The 13,859-nt window shown below is 39.0% G+C and overlaps 1 protein-coding gene across 3 annotated transcripts in view; it reads left to right on the top strand.

The window, feature by feature from the left end:
* DOCK11 (dedicator of cytokinesis 11) overlaps window positions 1-6,934 on the top strand; it is a gene marked incomplete at its 5' end in the record, with an annotated part of 78,118 nt that extends 71,184 nt beyond the window's left edge. For all 3 annotated transcript variants that reach the window (XM_083883616.1, XM_083883615.1, XM_083883617.1), the window contains 6 exons: window positions 300-446; window positions 1,296-1,506; window positions 1,814-2,007; window positions 2,467-2,567; window positions 3,854-3,992; window positions 6,503-6,934. In XM_083883616.1, coding sequence (XP_083739742.1) covers window positions 300-446; window positions 1,296-1,506; window positions 1,814-2,007; window positions 2,467-2,567; window positions 3,854-3,992; window positions 6,503-6,625 — 915 coding nt within the window. In that variant the 3' untranslated portion in view covers window positions 6,626-6,934. The remainder of the gene's footprint in view (window positions 1-299; window positions 447-1,295; window positions 1,507-1,813; window positions 2,008-2,466; window positions 2,568-3,853; window positions 3,993-6,502) is intronic.
* Window positions 6,935-13,859: the final 6,925 nt, after the last annotated feature.

Here is a 13,859-nt window from a genome sequence, read left to right as displayed (position 1 = left end):
ACCATCTTCCACATAGTTTAGATTTCTAACTGATCGTACTCGAGCAATGATGTGTTGTGCTTGTGTTGGTAGAAGAATTATTTTCTTTTTCAGGCCATTTTTGAAGGAACCTATTAAACAGGCAAAGTTCAGTGAGACTTTCATAGCCTTCCAAACCTTTTTGCCTTTCTGAAATGTTAGTAGAAGCTTGCTTTGCAAGCAGCAAATCTAAGATTAAAGTTTTCCAAATGAAGAAACACAGCTATTCCTCACTGCTCTGTTTTGTTTTGTTTTGTTTTGTTTTTTGTGGTTAATGCCAGACATTCTTTGAGGAAGAAGATGGGAAGGAATACGTGTATAAGGAACCCAAACTGACAGGCCTCTCGGAGATCTCCTTCAGACTTCTTAAACTCTATGGAGAAAAATTCGGGTCAGAGACTGTAAAGATTATCCAGGATTCTAATAAGGTAGAGTTAAACTGCATGTTCTGTGGAGCTGAAGGAAGATGACAGAGCATCCCTTCCTTCTGCCAGTGGGAGGGGAAGAATGAGCCCTCTCCTCCACCCTCTTACAAACACCTCACTTCCAATTGGCCCTGACAATGTGTGGATGTGTTGCACAGCTTGACAAGTGCTGGTGCTGCTGTGGCTCCCAGGTGTGAATTGTGAATGGGAAATTGAAATCCCCATCCTGCTGACCCTTGTTGAAGGCATTAGAAACCAGCACAGAGCATCAGGTGACTGGAAGCTGAGTTACTTCTTGTTGCTTTGATGCTGCAAGTCTGAAAGAAAATCTCTTTGGGCCTTGCAGCCTTAGCTCCTTTCTTTTCATATGGAATACTTATTTATGCTCCCTGCAAGAACTGTGCACACTCTTAAACTGCAGTGGGATTTATCTGGATTACCAAAGACAGTGCTGGTGATCCCAAAGCTGGTTTAGGTCAAGCCTGAAGGTTTGCCTGGCCCAGCACTGTATGAGCACTGAATCACAGTCTGGAAACTTTGTGGACTTATTAGAAGGACTGAGTAGCTCAGGCCTGTGCTGTGATAGATCAGGGGACGTGACTGCCTACAGCAAGAGCAGCTTATTTGGCACAAGGTGATGTATTTCTTGTGCCACACCTCCTTGTCTTATCTGCTGGTGGATGGTCTAGACATGCCAGCTGAGAGCAAAATGAACATTTGGCATGTCACTGGCCTTCATGCAGTGAGGCCAGTCAGCAGGGAATTAGTTTGACTCAGATCCCATTGAATAGATTAGTCAATTATAACTTATCAACGTTTGTTCCTCCTGTGAGTAACCCTCTTATTTCCTAGGTCAACGTTAAAGACCTTGATCCCAAATATGCCTATATTCAAGTGACTTATGTGAAGCCCTACTTTGAAGAAAAAGAATTGTCTGAAAGAAAAACTGAATTTGAAAGAAATCATAATATCAATAGATTTGTATTTGAAACTCCTTACACTTTATCTGGAAAAAAGCATGGCAGTGTAGAAGAACAATGTAAAAAAAGGACCATTCTAACTAGTAAGTACAAATATCTGAGCATGAGACAATATCAGTAACTATTAGGAGACTATTCTAGCTCATGAAAATATTCCAGAAGTGTGACAAATTCTCTCAGCTTAATCAGAACTGTGAGACAATATTCTGGCTGGGAGGGGGTATTTACCTTGTATTTTTATGTGCACATTTTTACAGAATAAAAAATCGTGCTGGTAAATTATAGCCTTGTTTCGGATTTCACATCCCAAAGGGCAAGAATCTGCTTATGTATGTTCTATGAAGAGTACTCCTATGTGCTGCATGACATTTCTTTTCCTGTTTCTGCTAGCTTTGAACTCCTTTCCGTATGTTAAGAAGAGAATTCCGGTCAATTATGAGCACCAGGTTAATTTGAAACCAATTGATGTCGCTACTGATGAAATAAAGGACAAGACAGCAGAGTTGCAGAAACTCTGCAGCTCTGCTGGTGATGTTGACATGATCCAGCTGCAGCTCAAGCTGCAGGGCTGTGTTTCTGTGCAGGTCAGTCTGTTTGATGTCTGTTCGGAATTGCGTTTACATACACAGCTCAGGGTGAGGCATCGTCACAACACATTTACTTTTCCAGAAATCATTAACTACCCAGGCTTCAGGGCTGCAGCCACCAGCACAGCCTCCCTTGTCATGTTCAGTGCTACACAAGCTCATGGGAATAAACATTTTCTCCAGTGGTGTTTACAGTGTCAAGTCCAAGCGTAATTGCACATTAATTAGCCATAAGTAACTGCTGAAATATATTTAAGTCTTGAAGACTGTACTGTAAGAATGAGGCACACAGAGCTGTTTTGTGAGCCTGGCTTCTCAAGCTGGATAAGTGACCTTAGGACTCAGACCGTGCTGGTTTTCCACATGGAAATAAGAGGAAAATATGGGGAAACAAACTTTATATCCCTTTCTGTCTCAGCAGGAGTTCTAGCATAATTTTTTCTTCTTTCATTCTAGGTCAATGCTGGTCCTTTGGCCTATGCCAGAGCTTTCCTAAGTGACAGCCAGTCCAGCAAATACCCTGCTAAGAAGGTGAATGAGTTAAAAGAAATGTTCAGGTAGGATTTCTAATGTAATAGAAACTAGCAGCTGGCTGGAAGATGGTACCTGCTTTGATTATATTTTTGTCTGTCTCCAAACTCAGCAGATGCTGGATACTTAGATATGTCTTATAAAGATCCAAGTCTCATGGGGGGGTTTTGGGTGCTCACACATATGAAAAAAAGCTGATGAAATTATATATATCAGGAGTTCTCAAGTCCAGGGCTGTGCCCTCCATGGGGAGACTTTCTTGAACATTTGCTTCAACATTTTGTGTGGGTATTTGAGATTATCACATGTAGTATGTTTGAAAACCAGAGATCTGACAGTCCTGTGTTCAGGGGTCTTTCATATTGTGCACTGTTTGCCAGTTTTTCCACGGGGATTTTTTTGCTAGCTAATGATGAACTTGAAATATTTTAAAGCAAATCCTTTCCCAGTTTATGGAAGAGCACTGTTCTTGTTTCTCTTGCTCATTTTTGGAACTGCATGACCTGCATAGGTGTTTTTCCAATTTCTGTCTCTTAGGGTATGTTTTACCTCCCACTTGAAACTGTCCCCCAGAGTTTGATTAGGCAACTCTTGTTTCACCTCAGGATCATGAGTCTTGGCCACACTCTTTTCTGGACCTCTCAGGTGTAACCAGTTGTCCACCAGTCCCTGCATTTTTCACTCTGTGCTGGTGATTGCCATTTCACCCACGTCTCCATTCTTGTTGTGTGAAGAAAGCAGCATTTGGGCCAATCCCATTCTCCTTCTGTGTATTAAGTAACCTGGCAATCAGGGAGCAATCCCCAAAAACGTGCCATGCATGGTTTTACTTTCCAGCCTTGCAGTGCAAACAGTCTCCATTTCGGTTGTGAATGCATTTTTGTTGAGTTTTATAAAAAAGGAAAATAGGAGTGTTGAATGAGGCAAAGAATGAGTAACAGATCCCAGAAAGAGCATTACAGCTCATGGTGTGAACTTCCTTCTGGAGAATATCTCTGCTTGTCAGGAGCATGACCTCTGACAGCCCTGCTGTGTTGCACACACCCAGCTCTGGCCAGCCCTGCAGGACTGGCTGTCCCATCTACTGAGGATCCAGGCTCAAAGGAGCTCCAGCTGAAAGCCCAATACCTGTGTTGCATTCCTTCTTCATTCCGTGATACACTGTGCCAGAGATGCTCTTGGAATATGTCTTGCCCCAAACACTGGAGAAAATGGGGTGGGAAATACTGAGATTTACCTGTCTGTTCAGTTTCTTGCTTTGGTAGAAGACTGGACTATTGTAATGCCCCAAGTTCATTCCTTTCTTCCCCAGGAAGTTTATCCAAGCCTGTGGAATTGCTCTGGAGCTCAACGAGCGTCTCATTAAGGAGGATCAAGTGGAGTACCATGAGGGGTTAAAATCAAACTTTCAGGATATGGTGAAAGAGCTTTCTGACATCATCCATGAACAGGCACGTACTACACAGTGGGAGCCCACGGTGGTGGCTCCCTGTGATTGAAAACTAAGCTGAAAACTGTCTGGGAACTGAAAATGTGATCACTCCTCATGTTCTGTAGCTAAATATAAAAGGGCAAGTAAGTGAACCTGAAAATTAAGCAGTAGAGTTGGGGGATTCCTAAAACTGATTTCTGTGGACTGAAAGTCTCAGCCTGATAATGGTATTCAGAGAGCTGCAGGGTGGAGTCTTCAGTGACACACCACTGCCAGCTGTGGTCATCAGAAATCCTCTGCCACGTTTTGCCTCTTGTCTGCAAATTACAAAGAGGTCACAGGCCAAAGTTCTCTGGCAGAATTTCCATTACTTCAGTTATATCCAGCTTATGAGGTTTTATTTAATACTTTTTTTCCCTTATATATGTTCTCTTATAATTTTTGCCTAATGCCATTTATATGCACTATAAATTCATGGTAACTAATCTGATGTACGATTTTATGTTTTCTTGGATCTTTCGAGGAAAACACTTTTGAATAGTAGCATCAGAGAGGTGAGAGATTCAAAGAGCAGTTGTACTTCTCTCCAGTATCATGCTGTGAAATTAGATGAGAACTGGCTTTCTGAAGTAATTTCCATACCTCTGCTCTTTAATTTTGCCTTTATTATGAAAAAAGAAAGCTTGTAGATTTATAGCGTCGAGAACATAAAATCAACAATACAGACTGCATTGTGGTCCACAGAACTTGAATTTTAAAACAATGCTTTCAGGATCTCCCAGTTAGTCAATATACAGTCTATGTGTGACTATGAATTAAAGATGCAACACGCTAAATCATGAAAAATGGTCAGGCAAATTCCACAGTCACTTGAGTAGTTGTTCACACTAACTGGAAAATTAGTGGAAATGTAATACAACTGCACCAGGCTGCTCTTTGTAAATAAGGTTAATTTACAATAAAATAAAGCTTATGGGAATCAGAGTCTTCTTATGGAAGAGTACAATATAATTTCAGGGAAACAGTCACATGATGGGATGAATTTTGTTGTAGGATTGTAAGGGTAGATCTGTCTGAGAGTGACTGCTGCATTCCTATTGCTTTTTTTTAGATTCCCCTTCTATTCTGCTTATGGCCAACATTTTTTTAGTGTTCGAAATATTGATTTTGCACATTTGCCACACTGTTTTTTTCAATGCCACTACCTGCATATTCCACTACTGAACTTTGCTCAGAGAGGCTTGTTCATAAGAACTGCCACCTGCTTACTCTAAGCTGTTTGCCAGTGCCAAGACATCTAATTTGCATGCAGCTGCTGGCACTTTTGTGGCTTTTGAATTTTGCAATAGTCAAATGAAAAACAAATCACTCAGTCCTGCACTGTCCAAGTACAATAGCTAAGATTATTTTAGAACAAAGAAGTGTTGTTAAAACACACCCCCTGTTACCTCAATAGATTTATCCACTGCTGTGTTGTCTTTGCTTAACAGGCAAAATATGACTGAAATGTCCAAGTGAAGGGCTCCCTGGGAAGGATATGCTTTTCAATTTCTTCTTGTAATAGTTTGAAAGGCACCTTAAAATACCATGTTTGTGAACACTGTTCCTTGTAGTTGCGCAACATGTGCAACGGCTGACTTGAACTTTGGATTGCCATCAAATGGCCTAATACCTAACAAATTCAACCTAATGGAATAAATTGTTTTCTTATTCTGCAACATTACTCAGTTAAATGTAAAAAGTACAGTGCATAAACTTGGAGTTCTCATTGCAAATAACATATGCTTTTCTAGATATTATCAGTGTCCTAAAGCAGCACAGGCAGTGCCCTTCATCTGAGATGCAACAGTAGATGGGTAATCACTGGGTCAGACTGTGACCAATTTACAGATCTTTTCAGCTAAAATGTAAACACAAAAGAAATTATCAACTGCAGCTGAACAGATCCAGGAAATTTCAGAGACTAGCAGAAGGCTGGATGTCCGGAAGCTGTTTATGATGGCCAGTGATCTCAGTTTCACTAATGCAATTTCAAGGAAACTAACTTGACTAGTGAACCACATGGCGAAAATAAGTACACAGCCAGCTCTGCCATTCCAGCTGGATTCTGTGCTGTCAGAGTGTCCTTCAGGCTACAAAGTACAAAATCTGGACACAGAGGTAGTGGGGGATTTTTGTGGGGGATTTAGCTGTGCGTACTCCCCGTGCTCACAAAAGAAACCCTATTAGAATTCTGTTATTGCTAAGATACAGTAAAAAATGATTGTACAGAGAACTATTTCTTTCCTACAGTGTGTAGTTGTAACTAAAAGTGATCCAGTAATACACAGAATGGTGTATATATATCAATGCTAGAGAAATCACTAAACTACTCTTTTTTCTCATTTCTTTGTCACGCTGCCTTTGTGAAACAGCTTTGAAGACAAGGTTGGATATCTCTTTTGCATACCCTTTTAAACAGCTTGATTATCATAATGAAGTGAAACCTGTATTGAATTTGTATTGAATTGATTGTTTTGCTTTGTTCAGATCTATCATGAAGACACAATGCATTCACCCTGGATGCAGGACTCTCTTCATGTCTTCTGTGCGATCAGCGGAACCTCTGGTGATGGAAGTTACTGCTCACTCAGACCCACTGCTGACATATAAACATATCAGTCATATTTTACAGAGCCTTCTCAGGAATTCTTGGAACTGTAAAAAGGTTGTTTAAAACCATCCATGATGAGCAAAGATTGAATTGTGGGGTGGTTTGGTTTGGTTTTGGTTTTTTTTTCCACCACAAAAAAAGTTGCCATGCTTTCAAACAGGGTGCTTGCTTATTTTGCTGAGCAACATTGAAAGTGCCTGGACATTGCACCACTGTGCTTGTTTTCTACTATTTTTTTTTTTAAGCTAAATGAAGCAGGACATGGAAAGGCAATTATCTAAATACGTGTTGAATTGCTGAACTATGAATCAAAACAATGACGTCATATGTAAAGTTGTACAATGGAATATAATAAAATGTAAAACTACTTTGTAAATAGAAGGAGTGCAGAGGGTATAGAAATTAGCATTATATCATACTTGCTGCTAAAAGCTTTGTTGAACTGGGGATATGAAATAGAAATTGTATTTACTGGTAAGAGATCTTTCTCTTCTAATAAGTGACTTGGGGTCCACATACCCCTATTGTACTCAATAATACCTAAGTCAGAAATAATAATTTTCATACATCCTCAGAGCAGATATTTCTAAAGTAATCTCCATGAAAGTTGAGCTTACTGTAGCTGATTCCAATTTTGGGTAACCTTTCACAGCTGCAGGAGAGGATGGATTGTACTCACTGAGAGCAAACCTGAGCAATGTGTCATTTGATACGAGTTTTCTCCTGCTTGCCACTCACAGTCTTACACAGATATAAACTCTGAGAACAGCTTAAATTGAGTTGGAAATTATAAGATGCTTTAACAACTTTCGTAAAAAATTCTAATAATTGGAGAGATGTGGTTTAAAAAATTGCAGCACATCAAAATAACTTACACAAAATTGAGGGATTTGTTAGCACCACAAATCATGTATGTTCCCTGCTGTTAAACAGATCTGTTCTCTGAAAGCTCATTGTTTTTGTCTGAGGTGGTTGGAGAAAATTTATTTTTTAAAATTCTTTTATTCCTTCTTCCCCTTCCCAAATCGTTCATACATTCCGTCTCTTTTTTAATAACATGCTTCAGATTCAGGAAGAAGAACACAGTTGAGTAACCCTTTCATCCAGCAACATTTTTAATATCCATGTTTTTTGAAGTGCTGTCAATTGTAAATCTTGTTCCAGTAGTTCATATGAAAGGGGTGGGAGATTTAAGGATATGTAACAAAATGCCATAATAAAAGTACTCTAGCTGGGTTTTTAACTTGGCTCTAGTGTCTATAAAATGTTAAGCTTCTAAATCTTTGTGACAAAAATTGTCTTCAAATATTAACTGGACCACATTTCAAAATGTTTATTATGCATGATTCTAAATACCTACAATTATTCGTATTCTGAGAAAATAGTGTTGTGATCCATAAATTCACCCATTAGCTGTTTCAAGCAAAATACAGATGTGCCTATAACAAACCACTCACATTTCTGCTTCTATGTGCTTTTGTGCCAGACAGGCTCTAAATTTAGCACAAACTTTCAGTAAGAGGAAGGGAGACTAACATGTTTAAATATGGTCAGCACCTTCCTGATTGTTATCTTTCAACAAATAATATTTAAAAGCATATAGTGAGAGTTTTCCAAATTACTTTACTTAGAGGTGTGATGCTCATTAATAGTCAGTCCAATACAAGATACTTTTGGAGCTAATTGACCGCTAAATATCGGTAGCAAAGGCATATCTTGACTACAGTCAGCAGTTGTATGCAATATAGAGATCCAAAAGCTCTTGCACCAAAAGCTCTTTCCAATTCTACAGGATTGTAGTTTTCTTGGATTTGCAGGAAGATCCTCATGCATATTTTTTGATGTCTTTAATGTTTTGAGTTAATATCGTTGGCTGAATTTTCAATTTCTATTCCTTATTTTAACTGGAATTCCAGTGAAATTCTTACTTGTGTCTTCAGATGTCTTTAATGGTCCAAGATGAATTTTTGTCTGAACTTCTGAAGCTGTTGATACTGGAGTTGTCCTATCATTTCACTCTCATATACTGGAAAGCTGTCACAGTAATTTGGCCAAAAACAAGTGCTTAATACCAGTCCAATTAGAATACATAGTCACTGTATTTAAGAAGATACACTTATTTGCAATTTTAATAAATTACAGAAATTATATGCCCTAAGAATTAGCCTTCTCACTTGCTAAATATTTTTTCTGGATTTTTCCTTTTCAGATAGGTTATAAAAAGACTGGTAACAAACCAACTTGCTTTTCCTTTATGTATTCACCAATCTAGAAAGGATGAGGAGTGGCCATTATTTAACAGCTGGTTTTGGACAGTGGTGCCAAGAAGATGATCACATTTTCTTTATCCTTTTCTTACTTAATTGTCCCAGTTTAGAGAAATCCTCCAGATCTTTTCCTGTTTATGGCTGAAAGAGCTTAATTCACAGATATATCTGGAGAGTGTACTGTATATGTGCCTGTTTTATGTAGCTGATACTCACATTCGGAACATCCTATTAGCTACCTGTTTGAGAAGAATAGAAATGTCTGTTGTTCATTAACATTTTTGGTTTTCTTATATTGCCTAAGGAATGGCAGAATTTTTTTAGTCCTGAAAAATTAGTGGAACGTATTTCAAATTACATCCTGGCACACACACTTTCTGTTCTTCAGTTTGGCCACATAATGTATTTTATTTGCATGCTTTTAATTACTTTTGCTGCAAAACTGCTGTGTAACTCATCAAGTCTTCAGAATGAATGCCTTGGTAATTTTGTATGAAGGAAAAGAAATGGAATGAAGTATCTGAGGATTAAGTGGAGTTGGCTACTCTGAGTAGCAGGATTGGTTTGGATAATGAGATGTGTCAGAGCCAGATGGTTTGCAAATAGAACATACAAAGCAAGAAAGGGTCTGCCAGTATTTTATATACAAGAACTTGCTTTTAGAGATTTACAGAGTAAGCAAAAGTGTAAACATTTTCTCTTTTGGACATACTGCTTTTCTCTCTGCAGAGAGATTAGAAAGTATCATTTTAAGAAAAATAACCTCAGAGCTCCATTTCCCTCCCCCCCAGAAAATCTGGAATGAGGAACTTACTGCAGCAAATTATGTATTTTTACATATTATTTGGTGTTCTAAACTTCTGCTGCTGTCAGGACTTTTCATGAGGTAGGCCAGCAAATGAAAAATCGTGGATGAGAGAATAGATGTGGTGTATAATATTTGGTTTTATTCCAGAAGACCTTTGAACATGCACAGCATGGTATTTTGATAGAATAAGATTTTACATGAACATAATACCTTTGCAAAGTAGGTAAATTATGTTTGTTTTCCCTTTCTAAAGAGACCAGATCCCATGGACTCCACATTATGATTTGAGTAGCTTTGCCGAAAAGAACCGGAGAAGAGCTTAAGTGGAAATTATAAGCTCAAAAATTTAATAGAAATGAAACTACGTCTTACCCAATTTACCCACTCAGGGAGAGTAGCACGTGTTGATCTGATGTTCACTGAGATGAGTTATCTAACTAAAAAAGGGAGGAGCCCTGTGTACAGCTAATTCTTACACAATCACAGATTGTAGGACTTCAAACAATGTTCTTATGCCAAGCAGTTGTGATATAAATGTAATATTTCAGCTGGATGTAATTTACTCTCTTCTCATGTAAATCTAACACCTGCTGCTCCATAATCATAACAGGAGTGCTTTTATCCTGTATGTTTTACCTATGAGTGTTGTACGAGCCCTGTTTAACCTTCTGTGTGTGAAAGAACAGCACCTCCCATTTACCTTGGTTCTTAACTGCTGTACTGGACACAGAGGATGAACAAAGCTGCTCAAGAGCTTCCTAAGACCAACCATCCTATACTGCTCTTCTTACTTTCTTTTTCTTGGGTAATGAATAATTTTGACAACAAGCCAGGGACAAAAATCTCATTGCAGTCAAGTTCAGAGTTTACTCTAGGTCAAAATAAAAGACTACAAAAACAGGAAAAATAAGTGTTTCAATAAGCGTATTTTGCTTAGGGTTTTGTTTGGATTTTTTTTTTTTTTTTCATTTTTTCTTCATTTTACAGAACAGGGTGAGTGATCAGAAGCTAATACCAGTGTAAGATTCATCGGGCTAAACCGTAGTGCACTGAACTATCACGTATGTGCCCTCTAAAGAAGATTACCAAAATAAATCTTCAAACACCAAATGAAATGGTGAACACTAAATTATTCAGCCACAAATAGGACATGTTGACTTAAAAATCTATAGAAGCATGAGTGCCACAACATCCAGCTCAGGGAAATCCCAAAAACAGTTCATCAGAAAAACAGAGTCATACACAAATTTATCAATAGAAACGAGATGTGAATCAAAAGTAAGAAAACATTCCAGCATATCACCCTACTTTCCTAAAAAATACCCAGTAAGTTTGTGGTTGGGTTTTTACTCTGTTCTGGAGTTAAAATTTTCAAACCCAGACTTTTTGGGGATGTATTTATTGTTCCTCTTCTTCAACTAACTCGACTTAAAAGATAGTTAGACTAATGTATATGCCCAGGCTGTTGTACCAGCTCTTACATGATGTAATGTAAGTCAGGTATAATTATTATTTGCCTCACCAGAGGATGAAGGACAAACTGCTTTTTCTACTCCTGTCTTCTGAAGTTTCTGCATGTGGCTTTTGCAAGCCTTGGCCAAATGGCTGTAAAAACAGGTCTCCTGCCTCCCTTGGTGAGTGAAGGAGTTACTCCCTTGCCAAATGAATAGATAAATTAAATAGATTTTGATTCTTTGGGAACAGTGAGCAGAAAAATTGATGCATGGGCTTGTAATAAAATTTTTTGGAGGGGGGAGGGATACAACGTTTGTACAAACATGCTTCATTCATGTCCACCCAAAAGTGCTCTTCAAAGGAAGCAGGTTTTATTCCACATAAGTTCTCATTTCCAACTGGGCTTGGGCAGCAGTTCAGAGTTTGCAGAATTTATGTCTCCTGTGAACATATATTCTAAAATTGTACATGTCCCCAAAGAACACAGAACAAAGAACACAACAAAGGGCGAGAAGTGAGAGGCCATGTGAGTCAGACTGTGTTTTTTCAACACAGATTTGGATTTTTGTGCCTCAGATCCAGTTGTATTCTCTCTGAGCCCTTTTTTGAACTGACTCCAACCATCTTCTTGAAGAGCCTGTATTTATGTCAGCTGAGACTTAAAGTATTGGCAGAAGCTGCTGCAAAATCAGAAAGGAGGAGTCTCAACATTGGTGTGGAACAACTTCTGGTCCCAAAAGGGACAATTCCTCATGGCCCTGTGCTGTTAATAATTATTGCCTCTTGCTGGACTTGGTAATTGTGCAGGCACACCAGGCACTGGCACCATTTGTTAATCTGATTTAGGGAACATGCACAGGAAAAAAATCATTGGATTTTTATTGCATCTGCAAACTCACTGCACAATCACTGGCTTCGGTTGTCTGGGTGGAAAAGGCAGGAGCACACAGCCAAGGGCAGATCAGTAAGATGATTGTAAATCAGTTTATACCAAACATGAAGCCATACCCCAAGTACTTGTTCAACAGATCATTTGAAAGATATCTCAGGTGTGTCTATACGAGTCCTAGTCACTACAGCGCAGGTTCATTGGCTCACAAGAACATGAACGAGCATGAGATTTGCAACACAGAGCTGCAGGACAGGACTCAATGAGATTGAGAAATGGGAAGTCTCTGGTAGATGGCAGGGATCAAAGGCTCTGGCAGCAGTTGTGATTGCCGTGAATCGAGATGGGAGTGTGACAACGAGTTGAGCATTCGGGTAGAAGGGAGAGGAGAGAAGGAAAAACGTTTCAGCTGCCGATAAACATTGATGGGCAGGCAGCCAAAAGCAGTGAACAACTGCATGTGCGCCTGGCATTGGCTCTCCTGGGAGAAGAAGTGGACAAAACAGAAAGAAGGAAGGAAAGAAAACATCAGCAAGGAAACTGAAAGCAAGAAAGGTTGCTTGGATCAGCTTTACTCTACAAATGTCCTTACTAGCAGGCAATAGTCCACGCTTGCTCTAAGTAGTTGCACAATCCGATCTCCGTCACGTAGCTTAAAGTTCCACATCCTGGAACTTTAAACCAGGTTTTTATTTGGTTATAATTGCAGGTCCTTGGGCACCTTCTAACAGCAACTAGAAGTCTTCGTATTTCACAGGGAAACAAACAGGCAGAAAAACAAAAAAATGCCCAACATTAACACAGGATATTCCCCACCCTGTCATAAAAAGATCCACTTCCCCTTTTCTAGAATGAGTGTCTAAAAAGCAGATGAACTCTTGCAAAACTCTTCGAGGAGCTGAGTAAATGCTGAAACATTCTGTTGGGTTAGGAATAAGTTAGTTTTACTAACAAATTTTGGGTTGCCTTGAAACTCAGCCAAGTTTCCTTCCTGCTGAATCTCTACTATTTTTAGAACACCTGTATTTAGGTGGTAACTAGGACCAAAATTCTAGTTTGGAAGGAGAAGCCTTATCCCAAACATTTTATTCCCTTGAAATCTATCAAAATAGCACACTTACATCCTATTCCCAATTCTGTGAATACTTTGGAAAACTTGCTGCATCACACCCATAAATGTGAGAGCAAAATAGCAAAATTCCAAGTGAACATACTGTATTTGGAAGGGACTGAAGCAAAGGGAGTTTGGGGAAGCTTGTGGAAGGCAGATCTGAAAAAACAAACAAACAAAAAAACACCCCAAAAAACAAAACAAAACAAAACAAAACAAAACAAAACAAAACAAAAAAAAAAAAAAAAAAAAAAAAAAAAAGAAAAGGAAAGGAAAAAAAAGGAAAAAAACCCCTCCAAAACAAAAAAGGAAACAAACAAAAAAACAACAAAAAAACCCCAAACAAACAAACAAACAAAACACCCCAACAACGACAACAACAAAAAACCACTAAAAAAAATCCCCCCACCCAAACACCAATATGCATTTTCAGCACAGATGAGAACTGTAGAAATTAGCTGAATTTTCAGGAGGGGTTTCGAAAAGCGGCATTCTGCCAGGGGGTGAATAACTGCTCCGACATGGAGATAACCGCTCGGGGATGTGCTAACAGATCTGCTTTCCTGGGAGAGGATGTGAACCATATCCCGTCTGGGGCACGGTTTCTGCTGTAGCAGAAAAGTGTGAACTCAGTTGTAAAAGGAAAACAACTTTGACTCACAGAACGAGATCTTTGTGAGTTTATGACCGCGCTAAAGCGCCG

This window comes from Zosterops lateralis (assembly GCF_965231275.1).
Source record: "Zosterops lateralis genome assembly, chromosome: Z".
In the NCBI taxonomy this organism is placed as follows: Eukaryota; Metazoa; Chordata; class Aves; order Passeriformes; family Zosteropidae; genus Zosterops; species Zosterops lateralis.
This window is presented reverse-complemented; position numbering and strand designations above follow the sequence as displayed.